At 41.8% G+C, this 24860-nt stretch overlaps 1 protein-coding gene across 4 annotated transcripts in view; it reads right to left on the minus strand.

Moving 5' to 3' along the window:
* Positions 1 to 24860, minus strand: part of pax5 (paired box 5) — a 267639-nt gene that overhangs the window by 101120 nt on the left and 141659 nt on the right. For 3 of the 4 annotated variants that reach the window (XM_072281839.1, XM_072281840.1, XM_072281838.1), the window contains exon 7: positions 17585 to 17708. In XM_072281839.1, the coding sequence (XP_072137940.1) occupies positions 17585 to 17708 (124 nt within the window). Of the gene's footprint in view, positions 1 to 17579; positions 17709 to 24860 lie in introns of those variants that run through there. The other variant, XM_072281841.1, reaches the window with a different exon arrangement.

A 24860-nucleotide genomic window follows, 5' to 3' on the forward strand; every position in this document is an offset into this window, starting at 1 on the left:
TATTCAGATAACTTTGTTAACTGTTACTCTGCATTTATTGGACACAATGAGTGTCACAGGCACAGTCTTTTCAATTCTCTTTTGATTTCAGTACCACAGGTAACCCATTTCCTTCCCAAAATACACATTTGTCTGCACTTATGTGTATTTATGTACCCATGGTATGTGCTCATCAGAAGACAGATTTGCAGATGTGCTAAGTGTATACTGTTTCCGATCTTCCTCTAAAAGGTTTCTGTTTATGTTGATACTTGCCAGTAAGTCTGCAAACCACTGACATTTCTGAGCAACAGCTTTCATACGCTCCTTCCTCATGTGAAACAAGTTGTTTCTGCTCTTGTTGCCTCCCAGCCATTTTGTTCAATTTTCTTTAAGGACAACCTAGTTTGTCCCATGGAAATTTTTCCATTCTCTTTCCTATCTCAGACTGCTTAAACTTCTACCATCTAGTACAAGATGGTGAACACAAGATGTACAAGGTGTGTCATGCTTTGTTTTAAGTCTGCACTGTTTGCGCCTTTAAGAAGTGTTCATATCCTCTTCATGTTCAGGTCTTACTTCTAAGTTTTCATGAACATGTCACTTTCTGCAATCCTTCAGGAAATCCTCCTGATCACTTAGGTTGAGTTCACACACTCAGAGATGAGCTGATGTGCCAGGCCAATCCTGAGCATAATTTGGGACTCTTGTACACTACTACCGGTTACACTGGTTAATTGGACATCTCAGACTAGGTCTCTTAATCAGAATATGTTCCCACTTCACTAGGCCATACTTTTGCACATGTGCTTTAATGAACTTTGACTTGTATGCTGCTTAAAAGGCTCATTAGCTGCTTGAAGAGCATTAAAAAGGTTCTTGTTACAGTTCATTATTTCAGTTGCTGCTGTTTTTCCATGCCTGTTAATGAAACTGCATTCTCCTGAGTCACGTTTTCAAACTGCTCTTTCCTGTCACTGGCAGGTCACAATTCACAATGAAAATCAAACTTCTTTTTTCACAAACACAAAAGGTTCTGCAGATGCTGGGAATCCAGTTATTCCTCTCCATAGATGCCATCTGACCTGCTGAACTCCTCCAGCATTCTGTGTGTTCTTCCTTTCTTAGACCATAAGACATAGGAGCAGAATTAGGCCCCTCGATTGCTGCCTGTGCCACATGCCAGTACAGGGTAAGGATAGGATGACATGGAAGGTAAATGTTGGCTGAGGAACTGGTGCAGGGGGCAGGATTTCAGATCCCTTCTGGGGAAGGTATGACCTGTACAAAAGGGACAGGTTACACCTGAACCTGAGGGGGACTAACATTCTTTCAGGCAAGTTTGCTAGAACTATTGAGGAGAGTTTAAACCAATTTGGCAGAGGACTGAGGATGAGGTAATTAGTATAGAAGCAGAGGCAGTGTGTAGTGAGACTGTCAGGAAGGGCAGGTAGATGACAGGGCAAAATTGCGGCCAGAGGGATGAGTAACAGTGGGATAAAATCAAAAAGGTGGTGAATACAGGACTGAAGATATTATATTTCAATGCACACAGTATATCGAATAAGGTAGATGATCTTGTAGTGCAGTTAGCGGTTGGCATTTATGATATTGTGGGCATCATTGAGACATGGCTGAAAGGATATTACAATTGGGAGCTTAACATCCAAGGATACACATTGTATCAAAAGAACAGGCAGGTAGGAAGAGGGGGTGGTGTGGCTCTGTTGGTAAGAAATGAAATCAAATCCTTCAAAAGAGGTGACATAGGATTGGAAGGTGTAGAATCGTTGCAGGAGAATTAAGGAACTGCAAGAGTAAAAAGACCCTAATTTGAGTTATATACAGGCTTCCAAACAGTAGCCAGGATGTAGGCTACAAATTACAACACAACATAGAAAATGCATATCAAATGATTATTAAAATCAGGTTGATGATGATCTTGGATCCCAAGAGAGAAAATTTGTAGATTGCCTATGAGAAAGCTTTTTAGAGCAGTTTGTGGTTGAACCCACCTAGGGGATCAGCTATTCTGGATTGGGTATTATGTAATAAACCAGATTTGATCAGGGAGCTTAAGGTAAAGGAACACTTAGGTGTCAGTGAACATAATATTATAGAATTCACCCTGCAGTCTGACAGGGAAAAGCTAAAGTCAAATTTATTAGTTTTACAGTGGAGTAAAGGGAATTTCAAAGGCATGGGAGAGGAGCTGGCCAAAATTGATTGGAAGGGAACACTAGTAGTGATGACAGCAGAGCAGCAATTGCTGTAGTTTCTGGGAGCAATTCGAAAGGCGCAGGATTGATACATCCCAAAGAAGAGGAAGTATTTGAAAGGCTGGATGACTCTACAGTAACTGACAGGGGAATTTAAAAATAGCACAAAAGCAATAGAGCAGGAATATAATAGAGCAAAAGTTAATGGGAAGTTAGAGGATTGGGAAGCTTTTAAAAACCGACAGAAGACAACTAAAAAACCCACAAGGAGAGAAAAGATGAAATATGAAGGTAAGGTAGCCAATATATCAAATGATACTAAAGGTTTTCTCAGGTATATATAATGTTAAAGAGAGGTGAGAGTTCATATCAGACTGATGGAAAGCGACATTGGAGAGGTAGTAATGGGGGACAAAGAAATGGTGGACGAACCAAATAAGTATTTTGCATCAGTGTTCACTGTCAGAAGTGACTGCAGCTGCTAGGGAAAAGGTACTTGAGAAGATGAAAGTTCTGAAGGTAGATAAGTCACTTGGACCAGATGGACTACACCCCAGGGTTCTGAAAAAAGTAGCTGATGAGATTGTGGAGGCATTAACAATAATCTTTCAAGAATCACTCGATAATTGCAAATGTCACTCCATTCTTTAAGAAGGGAGGAAGGCAGAAGAAAGAAAATTATAGGCCAGTTAGTCTTACCTCGGTGGTTGGGAAGTTGTTGGAGTCAATTGTTAAGAATTGTTAAAGTTTTGGGGTACATGGAGGCTCAAGGTGAAGAAGGCCAAACTCAGCATGGTTTCCTTCAGGGAAAATCTTGCCTGCCAAATCCGTTGGAATTCTTGGAGGAAGCAACAAGGAGGATAGACAAAGAAGAATATGTACTTGGATTTTTAGAAGACCTTTGACAATGTGCTGCACATGAGGCCGCTTAATGAGATAGTAGCCCATCGTATTACAGGAAAGATACAAGAATAAGTAGAGCATTGGATGATTGGCAGGAGGGAACGAGTGGGAATATAGGGAGCCTTCTCTGATTGGTTGCAAGTGACCAGTATTGTTCAGCAGGGGGTGGTATTGGAAACACCTATGTTGTATGTCAGTGATTTGAATGACAGAATTGATTGCTTTGTGGCCAAGTTTGCAGACAATACGAAGATAGGTGAAGGGGCAGGTAGTGTTGAGGAAACAGAAAGTCTGCAGTAGGACCAAGACAGATTAGGAGAATGGGCAAATAAGTGACAGATGGAATACAGTGTCCGGAAGTGTATGGTCATGCATTTTATTATTAGGAATTAAAGCACAGGCTGTTTTCTAAGTGAGGAGAAAATTCAAAAATTCGAGGTGTAAATGGACTTGCGAGTCCTCTTGTGGGATTCCCTATAGGTTAACTTGCTGGTTGAGTCAGTGGTAAGGAAGGCAAATGCATTGTTAGCATTAATTTTGAGAGAACGAGAACATAAAAATAAGGATGTAATGCTAAGGCTTTATAAGATACAGGTGAGGCCTCACTTGGAATATTGTGAGAAGTTATCTAAGAAAGAATGTGCTGACATTGGAGAGGGTTCAAAGAAGATTCACGAAAATTATTCCAGAAAAGAAAGGCTGTTGTATGAAGAACATTTGATGGCTCTAAGCCTGTACTCGCTGGAGTTTAGAAGAATGAGGGGGATCACAGTACTCCAAGTGCAGTCTGACCAATGTCTTATAAAGCCTCAGCATCACATCCTTGCTCTTATATCTTAGTCCTCTCCAAATGAGTGCCTACATAGCTTTTGCCTTCCTCACCACTGACTCAACGCGCACAAGAACTCCTATGTCCCCTCATATCGCTGATTTCTGAATTTTCTTCCCATTTAGAAAATAGTCTGTGCCTTTACTCCTTCTACCACAGTGCATGAACAAACTCTTCCCTGTGCTATCTGCCACTTCATTACCAATTCTCCTAATCTGTCTAAGTTTTTCTGCATGACTCCCATTTTCCTCAACTCTACCTGCCCTTCCACGTATCTTTGTATCATCCACAAACTGGGCCACAAAGTCATCAATTCCATCATCCAGTCATTGACATATGGGGTAAAAAGTAGTCATGGTATTACAGGAAAGATTCTAGCACGGATAAAGCAGTGGCTGATAGGCAGGAGGCAAAGAGTGGGACTAAAGGGAGCCTTGTGTTCCTCAGGGGTCTGTGTTAGGACTGATCCTTTTTACGTTTGTTGTTACCAATTTGGATGATGGAATTGATGGCTTTGTTGCAAAGTTTGTAGACGATAAGAAGATAGGGGGCAAGGCAGGTAGTTTTGAGGAAGTAGAGAGGCCACAGAAGGACTTAGAAAGGTTGGGAAAATGGGTAAACAAGAGTCAGGAAGTGTATGGTCATGCACTTTGGTAGAAGAAACGAAAGGGCTGACTATTTTCTAAATGGAGAGAAAATACAACAAACTGAGGCGCAAAGGGTCTTCTGAGTGCTTGTGCAGGATTCCATTAAGGTTAGTTTGCAGGTTGAGTCTGTGATGAGGAAGGCAAATGCATGTTAGCATTCATTTCAAGGGAACTGGAATTTAAGAGCAAGGATGTAATGTTGAGGCTTTATAAAGCACTGGTGAGACCTCACTTGGAGTATTGTGAGCAGTTTTAGGCCCCTCATCTTAGAAAGGATGTACTGAAACTGGAGAGGGTTCAAAGGAGGTTCACAAAAATGATTCCAGGTTTGAACAGCTTGTTACATGAAGAGCATTTGTTGGGGCTGGGCCTATATTCACAGGAGTTCAGAAGCATGAGGGTGACCTCATTGAAACCCATCAAATGGTGAAAGGCCTTGACAGAGTGGATGTGGAGAGGATGTTTCATATGGTGGGAGAGTCAGGCCTCAGAATAGAGGGGCATCCTTTTAGAATGGAGATGAGGTGGAATTTCTTTAGCCAGAGAGTGGTGAATCTCTGGAATTCTTTGCCACTGGAAGCCGTGGAGGCCAAGTCTTTATGTACCTTTAAGGCAGAGGTTGATAAATTTTTCACTGTCAGAGCATGAAGGGATACAGGGAGAAGGCAGGAGGTTAGAGTTGAGAGGAAAACTGGATCAGCCATGATGAAATGGTGGAGCAGACTTGATGGGCCAAATGGTCTAATTCTGCTCCTATGTCGTATGATCATACAGTATCTGAAAAACCTTTTGTAATCCTCTTTTATTTTATTGGCTAGCTTACCTTCATCTTTTCTATCCTTATTGCTTTTTTAATTGCCTTCTGTTGGTTTTTAAATGGTTCCTAATCCTCTAGCTTCCCACTAATTTTTGCTACTTTGTATGCCCTCTCTTTTGTTTTTATGCTGTTTTGATTTGCCTCGTCAGCCACAGTTGCCTCAACTAAACTTTCAAACTTCTCCCAAATCTGTGAAAAAATGGCCCAATATTTTGATCCCTTTCAAAAAGACAGCTCACCTATATTTACAAAAGCTCTTCTCTAAGCTGTATTCCTCACACAATTTGGAGTTTACTGTACTAACATTATTTCGCTCCATACAAAGTGGCATATTCCATACACTTTCATGTATCACATCAGGGATTCCTAAAAATATGTCGGCTCATTTGGCATCAGTGAAAAGTTCATAACTCTGACTTGCCTATCAACCAAAACACAGGTTTCAACCACTTGGTTCATTGTCTGGTGACAATATTAATTGAAACAGAGATTATAATTTTTCCAGAATTGAAAAAAAACAGCCTAAAAACCTTCCTTCCACCCATTTGAGTTTTCTTATTTCAGTTTAGAACAGGAAGAGACTCTCTCTTTCCCTCTCTGGCTACCCATCCCATAGGATGATGATGGTTCTTTTCAGTCAGTTAGTGGGGTTTATGCCCCCTTCCTCAGAAAGGAACAGCGTGTGCGTGAGTGGATTTTAGGTGAGTGGGGGTTGCACAGGTCCAGACCCGCCCTCTCGACATCCCCTCCCAGATCCAGCGGCATGGTGGGTGCAAGACGGTTGGGGGAAGTTCTGTTGCGGTGAATGGCCAGACCAAGCTTCGGTGCAAGGGATGCTCTTTCCGCGCTTCACAGCACGTGTTTACTAGATGGCCGTTGACCCTACGAGAGGGTTCATCCGCCCTTTGACAGGTCTTGTTTTTCGTCCTGCAGGGTGTCTAGTCACCCTCCTCACCAGGCAAGCCTGGTGGGGGAGCCGGTTTAGTCGCCGACCACCTGACAGGTAGTACTGGGTTACATGGTACCAGTAGCACTCAGACGAATGACCTGACAGGAAGAGACTACAACACAACTGAAATGATCATAGATCAATAACTCAACTTACATTTATACAGAGTCTCTGATGTAGTGAAGTATCTTCACAAGAAGACAATCAAGCTAAATTTGATAACCAACCAATGAAATGGAAATTAAGCATTAGGCTTCCAAGGCAGAAGGGGTTAGGGGGGAATTCCGGAGCCTGAATGAGATAACTAAAGACACAGCTGCCAAAGGTGGAGGAAGGAGAGTGGCAACAGGCAAGAAGGAGTCACAGGGTTTCCAAAGAAAATCAAGCTGTGAGAATATAAATAGTTGGTGCATGACTACCTGATTTATCTATCTAAAAGGGCACATCTGAAGCATTTAAACCTTTTATATCAAGGAAACCTGGCAATGCCATCATATCATCATTATGACACCCACTGAACCTGCAGTATCTGCACTTTACATCAGAGTATACAATAAACTTCGTAGAGACAATGATATCTTTAATTACTGAAGCTGTCAACCTATTTATTGTCCCTTTATTGCTTAAAATTTTAGATTATTCTTGTACTGATCACGCTTTAAGCAGTTAAGCATAATATCACAAGATTTATTAAACTAATGCAGCATAGCCACTGTTAGTATTATGGTTGAGATTTGAAGATTAAGTAATTCTCAGTTCGGTAAAGTAATGCACTTTATGTAAAACACATATGTGATGTTTCCTGCTCTATCCACAGTAAGAGCACTGGACAGCTTTTATATTATATCCTTTGCACAGTTTGTTTTGACATAAATGTACACAAGATTGTGAGGCAGGATTCAGATTTTGTTCCCAGCACTTAGCTCATGCAAGTTATCAGCAGCCTTTTGTAGTTTCTAAAAATTCAGCTGAGACCTTTACAAGTAACAGCTGAAATTGAAGCCTGATTCAAAATCAAATTTCTTCTTTGTGGCTGTATCCGTGCATAAGTTAATAACTTGGAAGAATGTTAAGATATGTATCTCTGTTTATCTGTATCTTACTGTATTTCTGTGTAAGGCCAAGCCCTGTCTATTTGTATCTCCTTGTGTGTCAAATCCTTGCAGGAATGTATCCATCTGTCTACATGTTTAGTTGTCCATGTATCTCTGTGTGTTTCCAACCCTATGAGTGAATCTACACGTCTCTGTACGTTACCTAGTGCCCGCCTCTGTGTGATTGCATCCACGTGTGTGCATGCATTCTGAGCATCTGTGAGGATAGCTGTGTGTGGCAGTAGTACGTGTTCACATATTTACATGGGAGATGAATCTATTGTTTTACTGCTAAATGGATCATGGGACATGAGGAGGACACTGAAACAGGATATCAGCTGTGACTATGCTAAATGGTGGAGCCAACTAGTCTGTCCCTGCTCCCATTTTCGGGGTGGGAGTGTGTGTGTGTGTGTGTGTTCGCCCGCCCTCTGGGCGCATCTTTGTGTGTTGGCCAAGATTTCTCACTTGGGTATATATGCATGAGGAAACTTTTTCACATAAACTCTCACCTTCATTCCCTGACATCCATCAGCCTATTTTCACAACATTAGAAGATCAATCTCAATTAGTACATTTGTTATGAAAGAATGTATAAATTATACAACCTTGAGATTTGCTTGCTCACAGGTGGCCACAAAGCAAGAAACCCAAAAGAAAAAAAAGGATTAAAAATAAAAATAAAAATAAAAGGCCAACACTCGATGCACAAGAGAAAGTAAAAACATATGAATCATGCAAACAATTGAAGCAAACAACAGCGTTCGGATTTCTTAGCTTTTTGACTACCAGGAAGCTGTCAGTGTGAAGTTTGTACATTTGTTCTTTGACCACATGGATTTCTTCTGGGTGCTTTCGTTTCCAACCACATCACAATGACGTGCAGGTTGATAGGCTAGTTGGCCAGTATCAATTGCCCCTTGTGTGTACGTGAGTGATAGCATTGAGAGGGAATGGATGGAAATGTGGGGCAGAATAAAATGGCATTAATGTAAACGAATGTTCGATGGTCAGCTCGACACAATGAGCTGAAGAACCTGCTTCTGTACCATGGGACCTTATAGCGTTGGACTCCGTGGGCTGGGATCTGCTCAAGCAGGCTCCCTTCAACCTCATGGCTGTTGTGAACATCTACTTTTGCCTCTGTCAGCCGCACTGTTTGTTTTGAACATGTGTTTGTGACTGAAGCAGACAAAAATTGTGCCTCAGTGTGAAAAGCATGCCACTGGATACCACTGTACGTAACCAGGCATCTCCTTACGTCCAAACATCAGAAGCAAGAGAAATAAAAAGGAAAATTATGTACTTAGTTATCCACTTGATAATTCAGCAACAATTCACAACCAGAGGTATTGTGAATTACGAGAGAAGAGTAACCTTGTTCTTCTGCAGGCAAGACGAGGTTTAAAGGAACAGTTATTCACTACATTTGCACTGATTTGCTTTTATGAAAAGCCTCTCTCCTGAGAAGAGAGAAAAATAGCCAGAATGGATATTAGCCACCAGTATCCAGCCTTGCATAGGCAGTGAAATAGTTAGCATGCACCAGCTGTGGTGTGCTCCTCATCAACATATTCAAAATAAGATATCCTCAGCCTGGATCCGACAGGCAAACGAGACACAAGAGTCCCCACACTCAGCACAGAACACAAAACTCAGGGCGCATGGCTGAGAACTTGCAAATATGACTCGACTCATGATTCAGGACAGGCGGCTAGAGAGGTGCAGGTGGGTACGTGTCAGTTGGTGTGTGGAAATGGATAAGGTTCGAGGCGTGGCTTGGGAGATACAGCTTAGTTCACATAGCAGACAATGTACCACTCAGGCATACAAATAGGGTTAAATGGTTTAGGACACAAGGCTAGAGACACACAGATGGAGTCACAAGGCTTGAGACACACAACTCAGAATGTGAAATACGTCAGCAGAGACAGGCAGGTTACATCCAGCCGCTTGAGGTAAACAGCCTGGAACATGAAAAGCTCCAGAAACATGCCAGGGCTCAAAACATGCAACTCAGGACATTCAGATGGGTAGATAAGGCTCAAGCATAAATCCTGGGACATTAGATGGAGACACAAGGTTTGAGATGTGTGACTTGAGACAGATGAATGTGAGACACAAAACAGGTCAGGATAAACAGATGGGGACCCAAGTCTTGAGATATATGGTTCAAAGCCCACAGCTGAAGACACATGGATTGGGATTTTTGGCTTGAGAAATATAACTCAGGACATGTAGCTCTGTTCTTTTTACAGTGAGCTATCCTATAGTCACGTAGGATCTTGATAAAACCCAACTCAGGTTAAAGAAAAGCCATGCAATCTCATGGCTCAAGTCACATGGTAAAAGGCTCAGGAGCACGTGCCTCATGATGCGTGGTACGGGGTACAAGAATGAAAATAAAAGGCTTAACGCCCATAGATCAGGACACATGGTTTGGAGCACACAGAACTGTCTTGGGACATGTGACTCAAGGCAGACAGCTGGAGGTGTGCAGACCAAGGGAAAAATTAGACAGCATTCTAATTCAAGAATAATCCGGGTAAATGTATTAACTTATCCAAAAGTTTGTTCTGAGAATTGGGCAATAGTAGCCAACAGCATTCTAAGGAAACTAAAACAATGCTAAATGTGTGGCTCAAAGGGCAGTGTTGGAGAAGACTGGGTTTAATTCATGGGATATTGGCACTTGTTTTGGGAAAGGAGTCTGGTCCCAATGGGACAGGCCCCAGCTGAACCATGCTGGGACCAGGGCCATGGTGAATTGCATAACTAGGTTGTGGATAGTCCTTTTAACTAAATAGTGGGGAGGGGGTTGAGGTTGAACCACCTGGAAGAGTGTGGATGAAGTGAAAAGAAAAGAGAATACAGGAGAGGTTATGGAAGTCTCCAGAATAAAGAAAAAGACAAGATGTTGAGAAAAGGATAAGGAATTTAAAAACCAACCAAAGGCAACTAACAAAGCATAAAGGAGAGGAAATAGGGAATATGAAGGTAAGGTAGTTGTATAATATAACCTACTGTATAATATAGGACTACTTTATGTTGTGATAATACATTATATTGAGCATGCGCTATTAGGTGCATATGGATCTATATATATGTGTGTTCAGTTCGGTTTTAGTTAGTAAAGAACCCTGTTGACTTAGCTTCTGTCTCCAGCGTTTTTATTAATGATATTGTTGTGTAAACCGGCCACATACACAACAAATTGGCAACGAGGTTAATGAACCTACATCGTATCGGAACGCCACACTATAAGTGATAACGACACTAGGAAGAAGAGAGCAGGGCCGCGAATCCGAAAGGAAGCGGAAGACACAGTCAAAGCCGCAACACCTCCAGCTGAGACCACAGCCGGCGCTGACCTCAGGGGCTGAGGGTCTGCCTGCCCCAGAAAGGAGATTAAAAAAAAGGAGCGACACACGCATCTAGTCAGAGTACGCTTGCGACGCTAGCAAAAAGAAAGGTCACGAGAGTCAAAAAGGAAACAAGGGACTGGGGCTAAATTAACAAGGGACCGAGGATAAATTCAGATAACAAAGATAAATTAACATAACAAGGATGGCATTAATTGGAACCATTACAGCATTTGATAGTGGCATTGAAGACTGGGCAACTTAGGCTACGTCCACACTAGACCGGATAATTTTGAAAATGCTGTTTTGCGTAAAAACGATAGGTGTTTTTAAAAATATCTCCATCCACATTGGAATGGATATTTGGGTGAATCTCCTCCTACTGGGCATGCGCAGGACACACAGAAAACAAGCGAAGGGGAAACGGTATACTTGGTGCGCATTTGGCCAGTTACAGAATAGAAAAACTTAAAAGGAATTGCTCTTGGCTCTCACTCAGGAGGACTTAAAACTTAAAAAAAACAAATACTGGAGCGTATGGAGGTAACCGACAGGGAGTTCATGGACAGTATGACCCGGCTGACGACGAACATTGAAAAACTGACTAACTCTGTTGCATTAATAAAACACCTTGTTAAATGTATAAAACATGTCTGCATCAGTGTTATCTTGTATTTCCATACAATGTTACATTAGGTTGTTACACATCTATTGTCAGAGAAGTACTTGCATAAATAGGTAAACCACCTTCATACAAGCAAGGACAGAAAACAGGCAAAGTGAGTATACTTATTTATTCAGTAAGCTATGGGCCAAAGTATTTGGTTAGTACATTTTTAACTCTTCTGGCTTCAGTCTCGTTGCCGTCTGTTCTGAAATTGTTAGGTTGTGGGGGGGGAGGTTGCGTTCACGAAAACAACGAAATGCTGCACTGCCGCCATCTGTTCCGGCACGTCATGACAGCGGTTTTAAAAATATCTGTTTACTCCGCCCACACTGCTCTGCACAATCGGCATTTTCAAATTTACACATTCTGGAGGGCGTTTTAGAAAAATCTCCATTTTCGGGGGAGGAAAACGCCGTTTCAGTGTGGACGGACGGTCAAAACGAAGAGAAAAAGCTTCGGTTACAGATTTATCCGGTCTAGTGTGGACGTAGACTCATATTGAAAGAATAGAGTTATATTGTGATGCTAACAATGTTAATGAAGAAAAGAAGGCCAGCGTCTTACTTAGTGTAATGGGCACGAAAACATACGGCCTGCTACAGAGATTGTTAACCCCTGAAAAGCCAGCTGACAAAACATTCAAGCAAACAGTAGATACTCTCCAACAGCATTTAAGCCCAAACAGCTGATCATGTGTATCATGCACTGCAAAACCACACAGAAGAAGCTCCTGCGTGAAAAAGACCTTACGTTCGAGAAAGTGCTAAACATCTCAATATCATTAGAAACAGCCGCATGAAGTGCTTCCGAGATAAACAAAAATCTCTGGAATATGCCACAAATAAAATGTCACTGAACAGAAATGAAGGAAAGAAATATTACCGTTGTGGGAACAGGTCACATGACCCTGATGATTGTTGGTTTAAAGATAAAAAAAATGCAGAAATTGTGGCAAACAGGGCCACATTGGCAGAGTATGCAAAGCTAGTAAACAGCAGAAAAAGAACAAAATACAGGGAAACAAGAAAGCCCAGAAAGGAAAATACAACGATGTGCACAAAATGAAAGAAAACAATGCTGATGAAAACTACTCAGACAAAAGTGAATTGCCTTGTCTGCAACTTCACAGTGTGAAAGAGACGGATGATTGAAGAGTAATATGGATCACTCCACAAGTGGCAGGCGTGAGACTGAAAATGGAGTTGGACACAGACTCAGCTTTAACAGTGATCTCTGTACACGACTCCAATCGACTGTTCTATCACATACCTCTGAAACGAACTAAACTACTGCTAAAGACTTACACAGGACAGAAAGTGCGTCCAAAGGTAAAATTAATGTGACAGTGACCTACGGAGACAAAACACAGCAGCTGAACCTCCATGTACTGAAAAATGGAGGACTACCGTTGCTGGGACGTGAATGGCTCAGGGAAATCCAGTTGGATTGGCACACCATCAAGGCACTAGATGTGTCAGTAAAGGTGGGCAGCAAGGCTACATCTGAGGGACTGTCACAAATACTTGCTGACTCTGAGGAAGTGTTCATGAAAGGATTAGGAACACTTTAGGGCATGAAGGCAAAGATTGAGATTGAGGAAAATGCATGTCCAAAATTTTACAAAGCCAGACCCGTGCCATATGCAATCCGTCCTACAGTCGAGGCAGAGCTGAAAAATCTGGAGCAGACTGGGGTCCTGTCAAGGTGGATTGGAGTGAATGGGCCATGCCCACTTTTCCAATGATAAAGAAAACCTCCAGCACAAAACCAGGAAAACCAAGCAAGGTGCAAATATGTGGTGACTCTAAAGTGACTGTAAACCCAGTTCTCCGCACAGTACAGTATCCCCTACCCCGTATTGAGGACATCTTTGCTTCCCTGTCAGGAGGGGAACATTTCACAATAATTGGTTTGACCCAGGCTTACCTCCAAATGGAAATCGATGAAGCATCCAAGAAATACCTGACAATAAATACACACAAAGGGCTTTACCAGTACAACAGGTAAACATCAGCTCCTGCAAACCGGCAAAGGGCAATGGACCAGGTCCTGCAGGGGATTCCAGGGGCTCAATGTTACCTGGATGACATCTTGTCACTGGCAAAGGTAACAACGAACATCTTTCTAACCTAAAACAATTGCTCACTAGGTTATGAGAATATGGGCTCAGAGCTAATCGACAGAAATGTGAGTTTTTCAAAAAGGAAATCTCATACTGTGGGCATGTGATCAACAAGGATGGCTTACACACGTCTCAAGACAAGATAGAAGCGGTGCTTAAGGCACCACTACCTGAAAATGTGTCTCAGCTGAGACCATATCTTGGACTAGTGAACTACTACCACAAGTTCTTGCCTAACCTATCCATAGTTCTGCACCCACTAAATAAATTATTACAGACAGGGACACAATGGAAGTGGACTGAGAGCTGTGAGAAAGCGCTTCAAGAAACTAAAAGGCTCATAATTTCAGAAGGGGTGCTCGCACACTTTGACCCTTCCTTACCTATCCGACTGGCTTGTGATGCCTCATCCCATAAGAGAGGAGCTGTGTTATCGCACAAGTTTCCAGGTGGCTCCGAAAGACCAATAGCCTTTGCGTCAAGAACACTAACTTCAGCTGAACGCAACTACGCACAGATTGACAGACAGGCCCTAAGCCTCGAGTTGGGAGTCTAGAAATTCAGTCACTACCTGTATGGCCAAAAGTTTACCCTGTTGACTGACCATCAGCCTCTCGTGTCAATCTTCAACCCAAGAAAAGGCGTTCCAGTGATGACAGCACAAAGGCTACAGCGATGGTCTCTTTTCTTAGGAGGTCACAGGTATGACATTGAACACAAGGGGACCAAGCAACACGGCAACGCAGATGGTTTGTCACGTTCACCAATGCCCACTTCTGAGGTAACTACGCAAATGGATTCAGCAGAGGTCTTTCACACAACAATAGTCGAACAATTACCAGTACCAAACAGCCTCATTGAAAGGGAAACACGCAATGACCCTATGTTGTCAAAAGTGTATGACATCACGGTAAAGGGATGACCAGAGGGTGGTAACACTGTTTCTAGCCTTCTCGGTGAGGAAGGAGCAGTTGTCAGTGAGTTGGGGAACTCTAATGTGTGGCTCACGAGTTGTGATTCCTCCCAAGCTACTTACCAGAGTGCTGGAGGAACTGCACAAGGGGCACTTGGGCACCGTGAAGATGAAAAGTCTGCCCGTGCCTATGTGTGGTGGCCAGGAATCGATAAACAGATTGAGGACTTGACCAAGAAATGCTCTGGATGTCAAAGGATCCAGAACACACCACCACAAGCCCCTCTCCATCCATGGGAGTGGCCCTCATCACCATGGCAACGAGTGCACATCGACTTTGCTGGATCATTCATGGACTCTATCTTTTTAATCGCCATCGATGCACATTCCAAATGGCCAGAGGTCATCAAAATGAAGTCAACCACATCAGAAAAGACCATTACAGTTCTGAGGACCATGTTCCCCAGGAATGGCATACCAGAACAAATCTGCACAATGGAAGACAATCTGTTCTGAAGAATTCCAAAATTTTATGAAGAACAATGGAATCAAGCTCTTTACATCTGCCCCTTATCATCCATCCACAAATGGCTTGGCAGAAAGATTTGTATAGACATTCAAGAAAGCCAACAAGACAACGGACAGCGAAAATCGACCACTGCAACACAAGATAGACAACCTCCTCTTTGCCTACCGAAATGCAGTACATGCAACTACTAATCAGACTCCAGCAATGATGTTTCTGAACAGGAACCTGAGGTCCCACATGGATCTTCTCAAACCAGATGTATGGCGTGATGTGGAGAACAGACAGCTCAAACACTTGAATGCTAAGTCAACACAGAGGTTCAGTGTGGGACAGTCAGTTCTCGCACGTGATTACCGGACTGAAAAGTGGCAGCCGGGTACAATTTCCACCATAGGCGGGCCACTGGTGTATAGAGTACAGGTGGGAGAGAACGTATGGAGACATCATGTGGACCAAATGCTGGGTGCTCAGGTGAAAAACTCAATGACACCTTGCCCGGACTCCCCTGACATAGAAATACGTCATGTGGATCAAGTCTTGAATGCTCAGGTGAAAAACACAACAACACCTTGCCCTGACTCCCCGGACATAGAAACAAACACTCCTGATGTGATTACATCAGCCTCATCCACAGATAAGCCTGTCATCAGTGCTGAGGACCCACCTGATGTACCTGTGGAGACTAGTTCCCCAAATCAAACATTTCAGGGCAGACGTTACCCAGAGAGGCAAAGAAGAACCCCCCCCCCCGAGACTTGTTATAATTATTGTAATAATAATATTATTATATTACTTTATTATAATTTGATATTATTAAGTTACTAAGTAAAAAATTGGTAAGTGTTGTATGTTAAGGGTACACATATTTGTTTAGTGTATTGCCCCCAGTAAAAAAAACAGTTGATACACTATTAAAATAAAAGAGGAGGAGTGTACCGTATAACCTACTGTATAATATAGGACTACTTTATGTTGTGATAATACATCGTATTGAGCATGTGCTACTAGGTACGTATGGATCTGTATATATGTGTGTTCAGTTCTGTTTTAGTTACTAAAGAATCCTGTTGATTTAGCTTCCATCTCCAGTGTTTTTATTAATGACATTGTTGTGTAAACCAGCCACAGACACAACAGTAACCAACAGTATAAAAAATACTGAAGGCCACTGCCATCAGTTAAGATGTTAGATGTTCGAGCCTATTATTAAGGATGAGGTTTCAGGGTATTTGGAGAAACATGATCAAATGGACCAGTCAGCATGGATTCCTCAAAGGGAAGACTTGCCTGGCAAATCTGTTGGAATTCTTTGAAGGAATAACAAGCAGGGTAGGCAAAGAAGAGTCAGTGGATGTTGTATACTCTTGGGTTTTCAGAAGACCTTTGACAAGGTCCCACACAAATGATATTACAGGAAAGAAACTCACATGGTTAGAAGATTAGTTGACAGGAAAAAGGCAATGATTGGGAATAAAGGGGGCCTTTTCTGGTTGGCTGCCGGTGACAAGTGGTGTTCCTCAGGGGTCAGTGTTGGGTCTGCTGTTTTTGACAGTATATGTTAATGGTCTGGATGATGGAATTGATGGCTTTGTGCTCAAGCTTTCAGATGTTACAAAGATAGGTGGAGGGGTAGGTAGTGTTGGGGAAGCAGAGAATCTGCAAAAGGACTTGGACAGATTAAGAGAATGGGCAAATGAAAATAGCAGGTGAAATACAGTGTAGGGAATTGTTTGGTCATGCACTTCGGCAAAGGAATAAAGGTTCAGATTACTTTCTAAATGGGGAGCAAATTCAGAAATCAGAGGTATAAATGGACTTGGGAGTCCTAGTGTAGAATTCCCTAAAGATTATCTTGCAGGTGGAATCGGTAGTAAAGAAGGCAAATGCAACCTTAGCATTCACTTTGAGAGGAGTAGAATATAAAAGCAAGGATGTAATGCTGAGGCTTTATAAGGCATTTGTCTGGTGGCACTTGAAATATTGTAAGCAGTTTTGCACCTCATATCTAAGGACGGATGTGCTGGCATTGGAGAGGGTCCAAAGGATATTTGTGAGAATGACCCAGTATTGATGGCATTAACATATGAGTTGTGTTTGATGGCTCTGGACTGTACACACTAGGAGTTTAGAAGAATAAGGGGAGGTCTCAGTGAAATCTGTCGAATATTAGATGGCCTAGATAAGGCGGAAGTGCAGAGGATGCTTCCACTAGGACCAGAGGTTTCAGCCTCAGAATACAAAGACGTTGCTGTAGAACAGAGATGAGGAGGAATACCTTTAGCCAGCTGGTGGTGAACTTATTGAGCTCAGCTGCTGAGGCCAAGTTATTGGGCACATTTAAAACGGAAGTTGATAGGTTCTTCAGGGTGCAAAACTTTATGGGGAGAAGGCAGGAGAATGAGGTTAAGAGGGAAAATAAATCAGCCATGAACAAATAGCAGAGCAAACCCTGTGGGCCAAATGGCTTAATTCTGCTCCTGTGTCTTATGGATAAAACGTCTAAGTGTGCTCTGCAATCACTTGGAATAAAACACAAGTTTTTATCGAGACTAACCTGTAATAATTGGGTAAGATTGAGGTCCTGGACCACTGGCCCCTATGTCAGCTGGATTTGCTAGACTCGACTTCATATCTTCCAGTCCTCCAGCTAGTGATGCCATGGTGGAATACTCTGTATTCTGGAAAAATAAGGAAAGGTGGCTTATAACTTCCCACGCAAACATTTTGTTCATCCATGTATTGCAATGAACAAGTTTACAGTGACACTACACATGGTATGTAGTCACCAAAGATCTGGATACGTTGGATCACAATAAACCTGCAAAGCATGAGAAAGGAATACAGGTTGATGTTAGTTAAATCCACACAGAACAGCATGGAACACTGACTGCCTCAGGGATAAAGATCAGACACCTAAAAGGGTTTGCTGCAGAAATGGCAGGTGATCTTGTGATGATCTTCCAAGTTGTCTAGATTCTGAAATTGTCACAACAGAGTGCAAGGCAAGAAATGTAAATGGCAGAAACAAAAACAGGGAATAGTGGACCAATTAGCCTGACATCTGTTGTCAATGAAATGATTGTATCAACCATTAAGAACGTCACACAGAGAAATCAGAAAAGGAAATATAAAGCTGATTTTAAGAAGGAAAACCAACATGGAGATAACTGAAAATGTAACAATCCGGATAAGGATGAAATTGGCGATAGGATTTAGCTGCATTTTCAAAAGGTTACTTCCAGTCTAAAAACATGGGCTCTTGTCATGGAGGGTAACATAATAGCATGGATGGAGAATTGGATGAAGGACAAGGAGTGGAGAATAGAAATAAATGGGTAATTGTTACTGCTGAGGTAGCACAAGGATCAGTACAGGGTTACCAGGTATTCATGATTTATACTAATAATTTAGATGAAAACACCGTAGAAATCGAAGTTTGTTGATAATACAAAACCAATCGGAAAGTGAGCTGTGTGAGGGATGCAAAGTGTACAAAGGGAATTGAAGCAATTGGGCAAGAACATGGCAAATCAAGAATCTGCGGAAAATAGTTTATTCGCTTTGGCAGGAGGACGAGGGAAAAAAGGTGAGAAATTGTAAATGTTGTGTACAGAGAGATCACAGTCTTCAGGCCCATGAGCCACAGAATGCAAACATGCAGCTACAGCAAAAAAAATAGAAAGGCTGATAATCATCACAAGAGGGGCAGTAGAGACATACAGCATGCAAACAGGCTCTTCAGCCCTCTGTCTGTATACCAGCTATCAGGTACCGAATCCATTATCCAGCCCTCTGTGTGTATACCAGCTATCAGGTACCGAATCCATTATCCAGCACTCTGTCTGTATACCAGCTATCAGGTACCGAATCCATTATCCAGCACTCTGTCTGTATACCAGCTATCAGGTACCGAATCCATTATCCAGCACTCTGTGTGTATACCAGCTATCAGGTACCGAATCCATTATCCAGCACTCTGTCTGTATACCAGCTATCAGGTACCGAATCCATTATCCAGCACTCTGTGTGTATACCAGCTATCAGGTACCGAATCCATTATCCAGCACTCTGTCTGTATACCAGCTATCAGGTACCGAATCCATTATCCAGCACTCTGTGTGTATACCAGCTATCAGGTACCGAATCCATTATCCAGCACTCTGTCTGTATACCAGCTATCAGGTACCGAATCCATTATCCAGCACTCTGTCTGTATACCAGCTATCAGGTACCGAATCCATTATCCAGCACTCTGTCTGTATACCAGCTATCAGGTACCGAATCCATTATCCAGCACTCTGTCTGTATACCAGCTATCAGGTACTGAATCCATTATCCAGCACTCTGTCTGTATACCAGCTATCAGGTACTGAATCCATTATCCAGCACTCTGTGTGTATACCAGCTATCAGGTACTGAATCCATTATCCAGCACTCTGTCTGTATACCAGCTATCAGGTACTGAATCCATTATCCAGCACTCTGTGTGTATACCAGCTATCAGGTACTGAATCCATTATCCAGCACTCTGTGTGTATACCAGCTATCAGGTACTGAATCCATTATCCAGCACTCTGTCTGTATACCAGCTATCAGGTACTGAATCCATTATCCAGCACTCTGTCTGTATACCAGCTATCAGGTACCGAATCCATTATCCAGCACTCTGTCTGTATACCAGCTATCAGGTACTGAATCCATTATCCAGCACTCTGTCTGTATACCAGCTATCAGGTACTGAATCCATTATCCAGCACTCTGTGTGTATACCAGCTATCAGGTACTGAATCCATTATCCAGCACTCTGTCTGTATACCAGCTATCAGGTACTGAATCCATTATCCAGCACTCTGTGTGTATACCAGCTATCAGGTACTGAATCCATTATCCAGCACTCTGTGTGTATACCAGCTATCAGGTACTGAATCCATTATCCAGCACTCTGCCCTGTGGCCTTCAATGCCATGGTGCTTCAGCTGTTCATCAAAATAATTCTCAACTGTTGTGAAAGCACCTGCCTTCTGGGTGAAAAAAACAAATCCACACTCAATCTCCTTACCTTAAACCTTTACTCATGGATCAAATCATGCAGAAATGCCTCGAAAGAATCTTTAGCAAAGTTTTAGGTGAAGAGATTAAGGTGCGGAAAATGCAGGGGTGGAGGATCGATCTGCTGACTAAAAACTGGAAACAGTATATGAGTAGAATAGCAGACAATCCTGTTATTTAATTGATCTACTCACATTTTCAAGTGTTATGTTGGTTATGTAGCTTATTGATGCACCGGCTACTACATATGATGGAACCTGATGCAAAATGTCAACTGCTAGAAGAAGTCAGTGTTTTAAACATCGTTTGTGCAGGCAAAGGGATAGTCAGTGTCTTGGTTTGGAAATCCACATAAAGGTCAGAGCGTGTAGAGAGAGGATGTCCAGTACAAAGAGGTGAGAGGCACAGGTGAGACAGGGGCTAATAGGCGACTGGTGGAAACATAAGAAAGGTAGAAGATAATCAAGGTAGGTGGAGCCAGGTAAGGGAAAGGACAGGGTAGAGACAGAGGCTGGTCAGTAATAGTTGCAACTGGGTAATAGAAAGATGATAGACAGATGGAACCAGGTGGCAATGGTGGATGAAAGGAATGAAAACAAGGAGGAAAGCCAGGTAAATGTGTATGTGGGTGACAGACAGATGGAACCTGAGTGGGGGAATGATGGGAAGGTGAATAATGAAGAGACTGTGGGTGGATTGGTGGGAACGGGAAAGGGAAGGGGACACACGGGGAGTGGATTACCTGCAACTAGAAAAGACAATGTCAGTGTCATTAGGGGAAAAAATGGCAGTTTGATTTATTGGTTTTCTGGGGTGTATTTTCTTACTGTTCAATTTTTTTTTTTGCTTGGTTCTACCCAGTCTAATGACAAGGTGCAAGACAATTAACAGGGTTAACTTTGCAGACATATTTCAACTCTTCGTGACTTGTAACTCACAGGCTTGTTGTGTCCGGGACAGAACACCATACAGCAGTGCATTAGATATGACATTTTTACTTATTCTGAATGAAAAGAGGCAATGTTCCTCTCCTGAAGATACTCTCACATTTGTTTTTAATATAATGGGGGCACCTCTAAAGAGCATTTGCAGATCACACATGTTGACAGAAATGGAATCACAGAGACGTTTTGAAAGCCACCAGTACTATTAACAGCAGTAAAAATGTAAAGGAGGATAAGAAGAAATTATTGATTAACTCAGTCTATCACATCCCTTCGAAAGAATCATCCAAATAGTTCCCAGCTCCAATTTTTCCCTTTGCAAATCAATCATCCGCAGGAAGATATTTAATATTTAATTGCCTTTTTAAATTCCCATGAATATGTTTCCACCATCTTCTTGGGTAATGTGTTGCAGACCTTAACAACCCTCCATTCAATGAAATTTCCTCTTCATCGGTTACTTTAAACCTATGACCTTGAGTTACTGACCCTCTTGCCAGAGAAAACACTTTCTTCCTACTTGCCTTACCAAAACCTTCCATGACTACGACTATCTCTTTTAGCATTATTCTGCGTTGAGGACAGCAAACTCAGTTCTCCGAATTCTCCACATGATTGACATCCCTCATCCCAGTTGTCATCCAAGTAAATCTACATAGTGTGACTTCAGAGCTTTGATGTTATTCCAGTACAATTGCTCAAAGTGCTTCAGCTATGGAGATGTGTAAACTTAACAGGCAGTATCATTGTCTGGACAATTTCTAACAAAAAATGTCAACATTTTAAATAAACCTAATTGCATCAGAAGCTATGAAGTGGGCAATGAACCATTTCATTTAAAAGGCCCCTCATCATCTTCTTCAGATATGCCTCTTTGTCATGACCAGGGTTGTAATTGTTTTGAAGATGCTATTTCATAGCCTCCTAAGCTTTGCTTTGGAGGGAGGTGGTAAACAGATGTAGGAGTTGGATTAGGGAGGTGCGTGATTTAGAGGAAGGAGCTAGAACAACTGAGGCTTTCCTTTTTATTTCATATGACATGAAGTTGGATGTGGAGTGTGGGATTCACATCTGCAAAAGAGAAAAATCATTCCAGCTGACTGAAGGCTTCCCACCTTTATGCCTCCATTTAATCCAAGCAATACCACTGATTAGATCCTACACATCCATCATATAAATGAATAAAAGCTATTTTATTGTCTAAATGCAGTGATCCCTCGTGGAATTTGGAGATATTAAAGGAGGAAAGAGCACAAAAATCATGATGGGGTCTGGAACTATCACAGAGTGTTGAAATGCAGAGACCAATCGTGCATACTACCCAAAGATAGTAAAACAGGACAGAATGCAATGATCATGAACAGCATATGAAGGTATTGATGGAGAATACAGTACAGAGACTGTGAAGATCTATGAAGGGGATGGTGCAGTACAAAGCTCCTAAAAAGTACCTGGGGCTACTACAGAGTTCTTGAGTAGTACCCAACAGCATTAAAGGAGGTTACATATAGAGGGCTCCAATGTTTTATTTGCATATAATTTACATCTCAGCGCCCTCTTCAGTAGCAATGAAGTATCGTCACCAAAAAGCTTTCAGAAGAATTTAGTTTGCAGTAGAGTGCAGGAACAATTAGAAGCAACAAATTTTTCTGTAACATTACATTCGGCAATTGTCCTTACTTTAAAGCTCAGCAGCACAAAGTTTTTTTTTTACTTTTAATTCCCTAACTGTGTTTCTGTAAGTCATTGGTTTGCAGTAACTGGACTGAACCATTAGTGTCATTTTCTATTTCCACATCTATTAGTAATCTTAGAGGCTGTCATATCACCATTATGGTTCACGATTACAAAGAAAAAACAAAATCACATTGTAAAACAGGTAATAAATCTAATTTTGCAGATTACCAACAGAAGGCAATGTTCAAAATGAACCTTTCTTCCAAACCCACCATTCTACATTTGTTTTCACTGTTTATACTTAGCAGGTGATGTTCAGATTCCATTTCAGTCTGCTATGTTTAATAAGTGATTGATAAAATAAATTCCAGTAATGGTTATGGAATGCACTGCTGGTAATTAATCTACCTGCTTTATCCAACAATAGGAAACATTACACAAATAAAGTAGTGACAATCACTAAAATTGCTTGCATTGCTGGTGCATGATGCTTACAGTTGCTCATAGCGGAAATTCCTTATCAAGTGCAGCAAACAATTGATTTCCACTCATTACAAAATTAATGGAAGCCTGGAAGATTAATTGAAGTACTTCCCCTATTTTCCAGCTCAAATCAGCTCTTTAAATAACTTGTATATATTTTTCCCTGTTAAATGTTTCTGGTACATCCCCTGGTGCTAACTCCTGCTTGTAGCTCAGAGTGAAAGGGCCCCTGGGAACAAAGCTTAGACTTTCACGTCAAACATCTCCACCTTCAAGAAGTCGTTGTTAAATCATGATCAGACTGAGTCGCACATCTAATCACTCCAGCTGCATCATTAATTTCACTTTTTAAAATGTCATTGAAATGTTTATTCTAACTTCTTTCTTTGTTATTCTCAATTGTTTAATCAGTCAGGGAAGTGAAGGGAACTGATTGTTGAAAACCTGGGTTCCCTGCTCCCACTGGCAATTATTTACTGCCTCTGCCAGCAGCTTTTCATCTGACCCCATTCTCCAGTAGAATGGAAGGGGAAACACTATGCATCCAGCAACAACAAGCTATTAGGGTGGAACTTAGAATTGGTTTATTATTGTCTCGTTAACCCAGCTTTGCTTGCGTGCCAACCAGGCATATCCTGCCGTACACTGAGGTGGTATAAAGAAAATATTCTTGCAGTTACAGAGAAAGTGCAGTGCAAGTAAACAAAGCAAGAGTAAGGTAGACTGGGAGACCAAGAGTTCATTTTTCGTGTATGGGAGGTTTATTCAAATGTCTGGTAAGACTGGTGATCTATTCTTCCAAGCTTTTGTATCTTCTATCTGGTGGGAGAGGAGAAATGAGAGAGTGTCCAGGGTGGGAATGGTCTTTGATTATGTTGGCTGTTCTCCCAAGTCAGCCAGATATGTACAAACGGTATATGGAATTAATGGAAGGGTGGCTCGTTTGTGTGATTTACTGGGCTGCATTCACAACTCTCTGCAATTTCTTGCAGAATGAAGAGATTATTTAAAAAAAACATTTTCATATGAAAAGCAACATTCAGCCTCGTTAGATAACTGACTCTCCTCAAATTGACTTTCTTTGAGGTCCAGTGTTTCTTTAACGAAATCCAAAAAATATGTTTTGCCCAACGTGTTTTGGTGAGCTACCCTGGAAATATGAGCTGTTCTGGAATATGAGCTGTTCTGGAATATGATCTGTTCTGAAACATGAGGTACCCTGGAATATGAACTGCCCTGGAATATGAGATACCCTGGTATATGATATACCCAGGAATATGAGCTGCCCTGGAATTTGAGATACTCTAGAACATGAGATGTTCTGGAATATGAGCTGCCCTGGAATATTAGCTGTCCAGGAATATGAACTGTTCTGGAATATGAGCTGTTCTGAAATATGAGTTCTGGAATATGAGCTGTTCTGGAAAGTGAGATGCCCTAGAATATGAGCTGTTCTGAAATATGAGCTGCCCTGGAATATGTGCTGCCCTGGCAACATTGCCCCAATAATGGAACTAACAGTTAATATCACCAATAGTACAAAGGTCATTACTTATCCTTTAATCTTCTAGCCGAGACTATTCTGTAATAAGACTGATGAAATAAATTATTGACAATTTCATTTAAAAATCCAAAATGGATCTCTGTTTGAGGGATGGGAGAGGTTTGGGGAGAAAA

Source organism: Mobula birostris, chromosome 17 (assembly GCF_030028105.1).
Source record: "Mobula birostris isolate sMobBir1 chromosome 17, sMobBir1.hap1, whole genome shotgun sequence".
Taxonomy (NCBI): Eukaryota; Metazoa; Chordata; class Chondrichthyes; order Myliobatiformes; family Myliobatidae; genus Mobula; species Mobula birostris.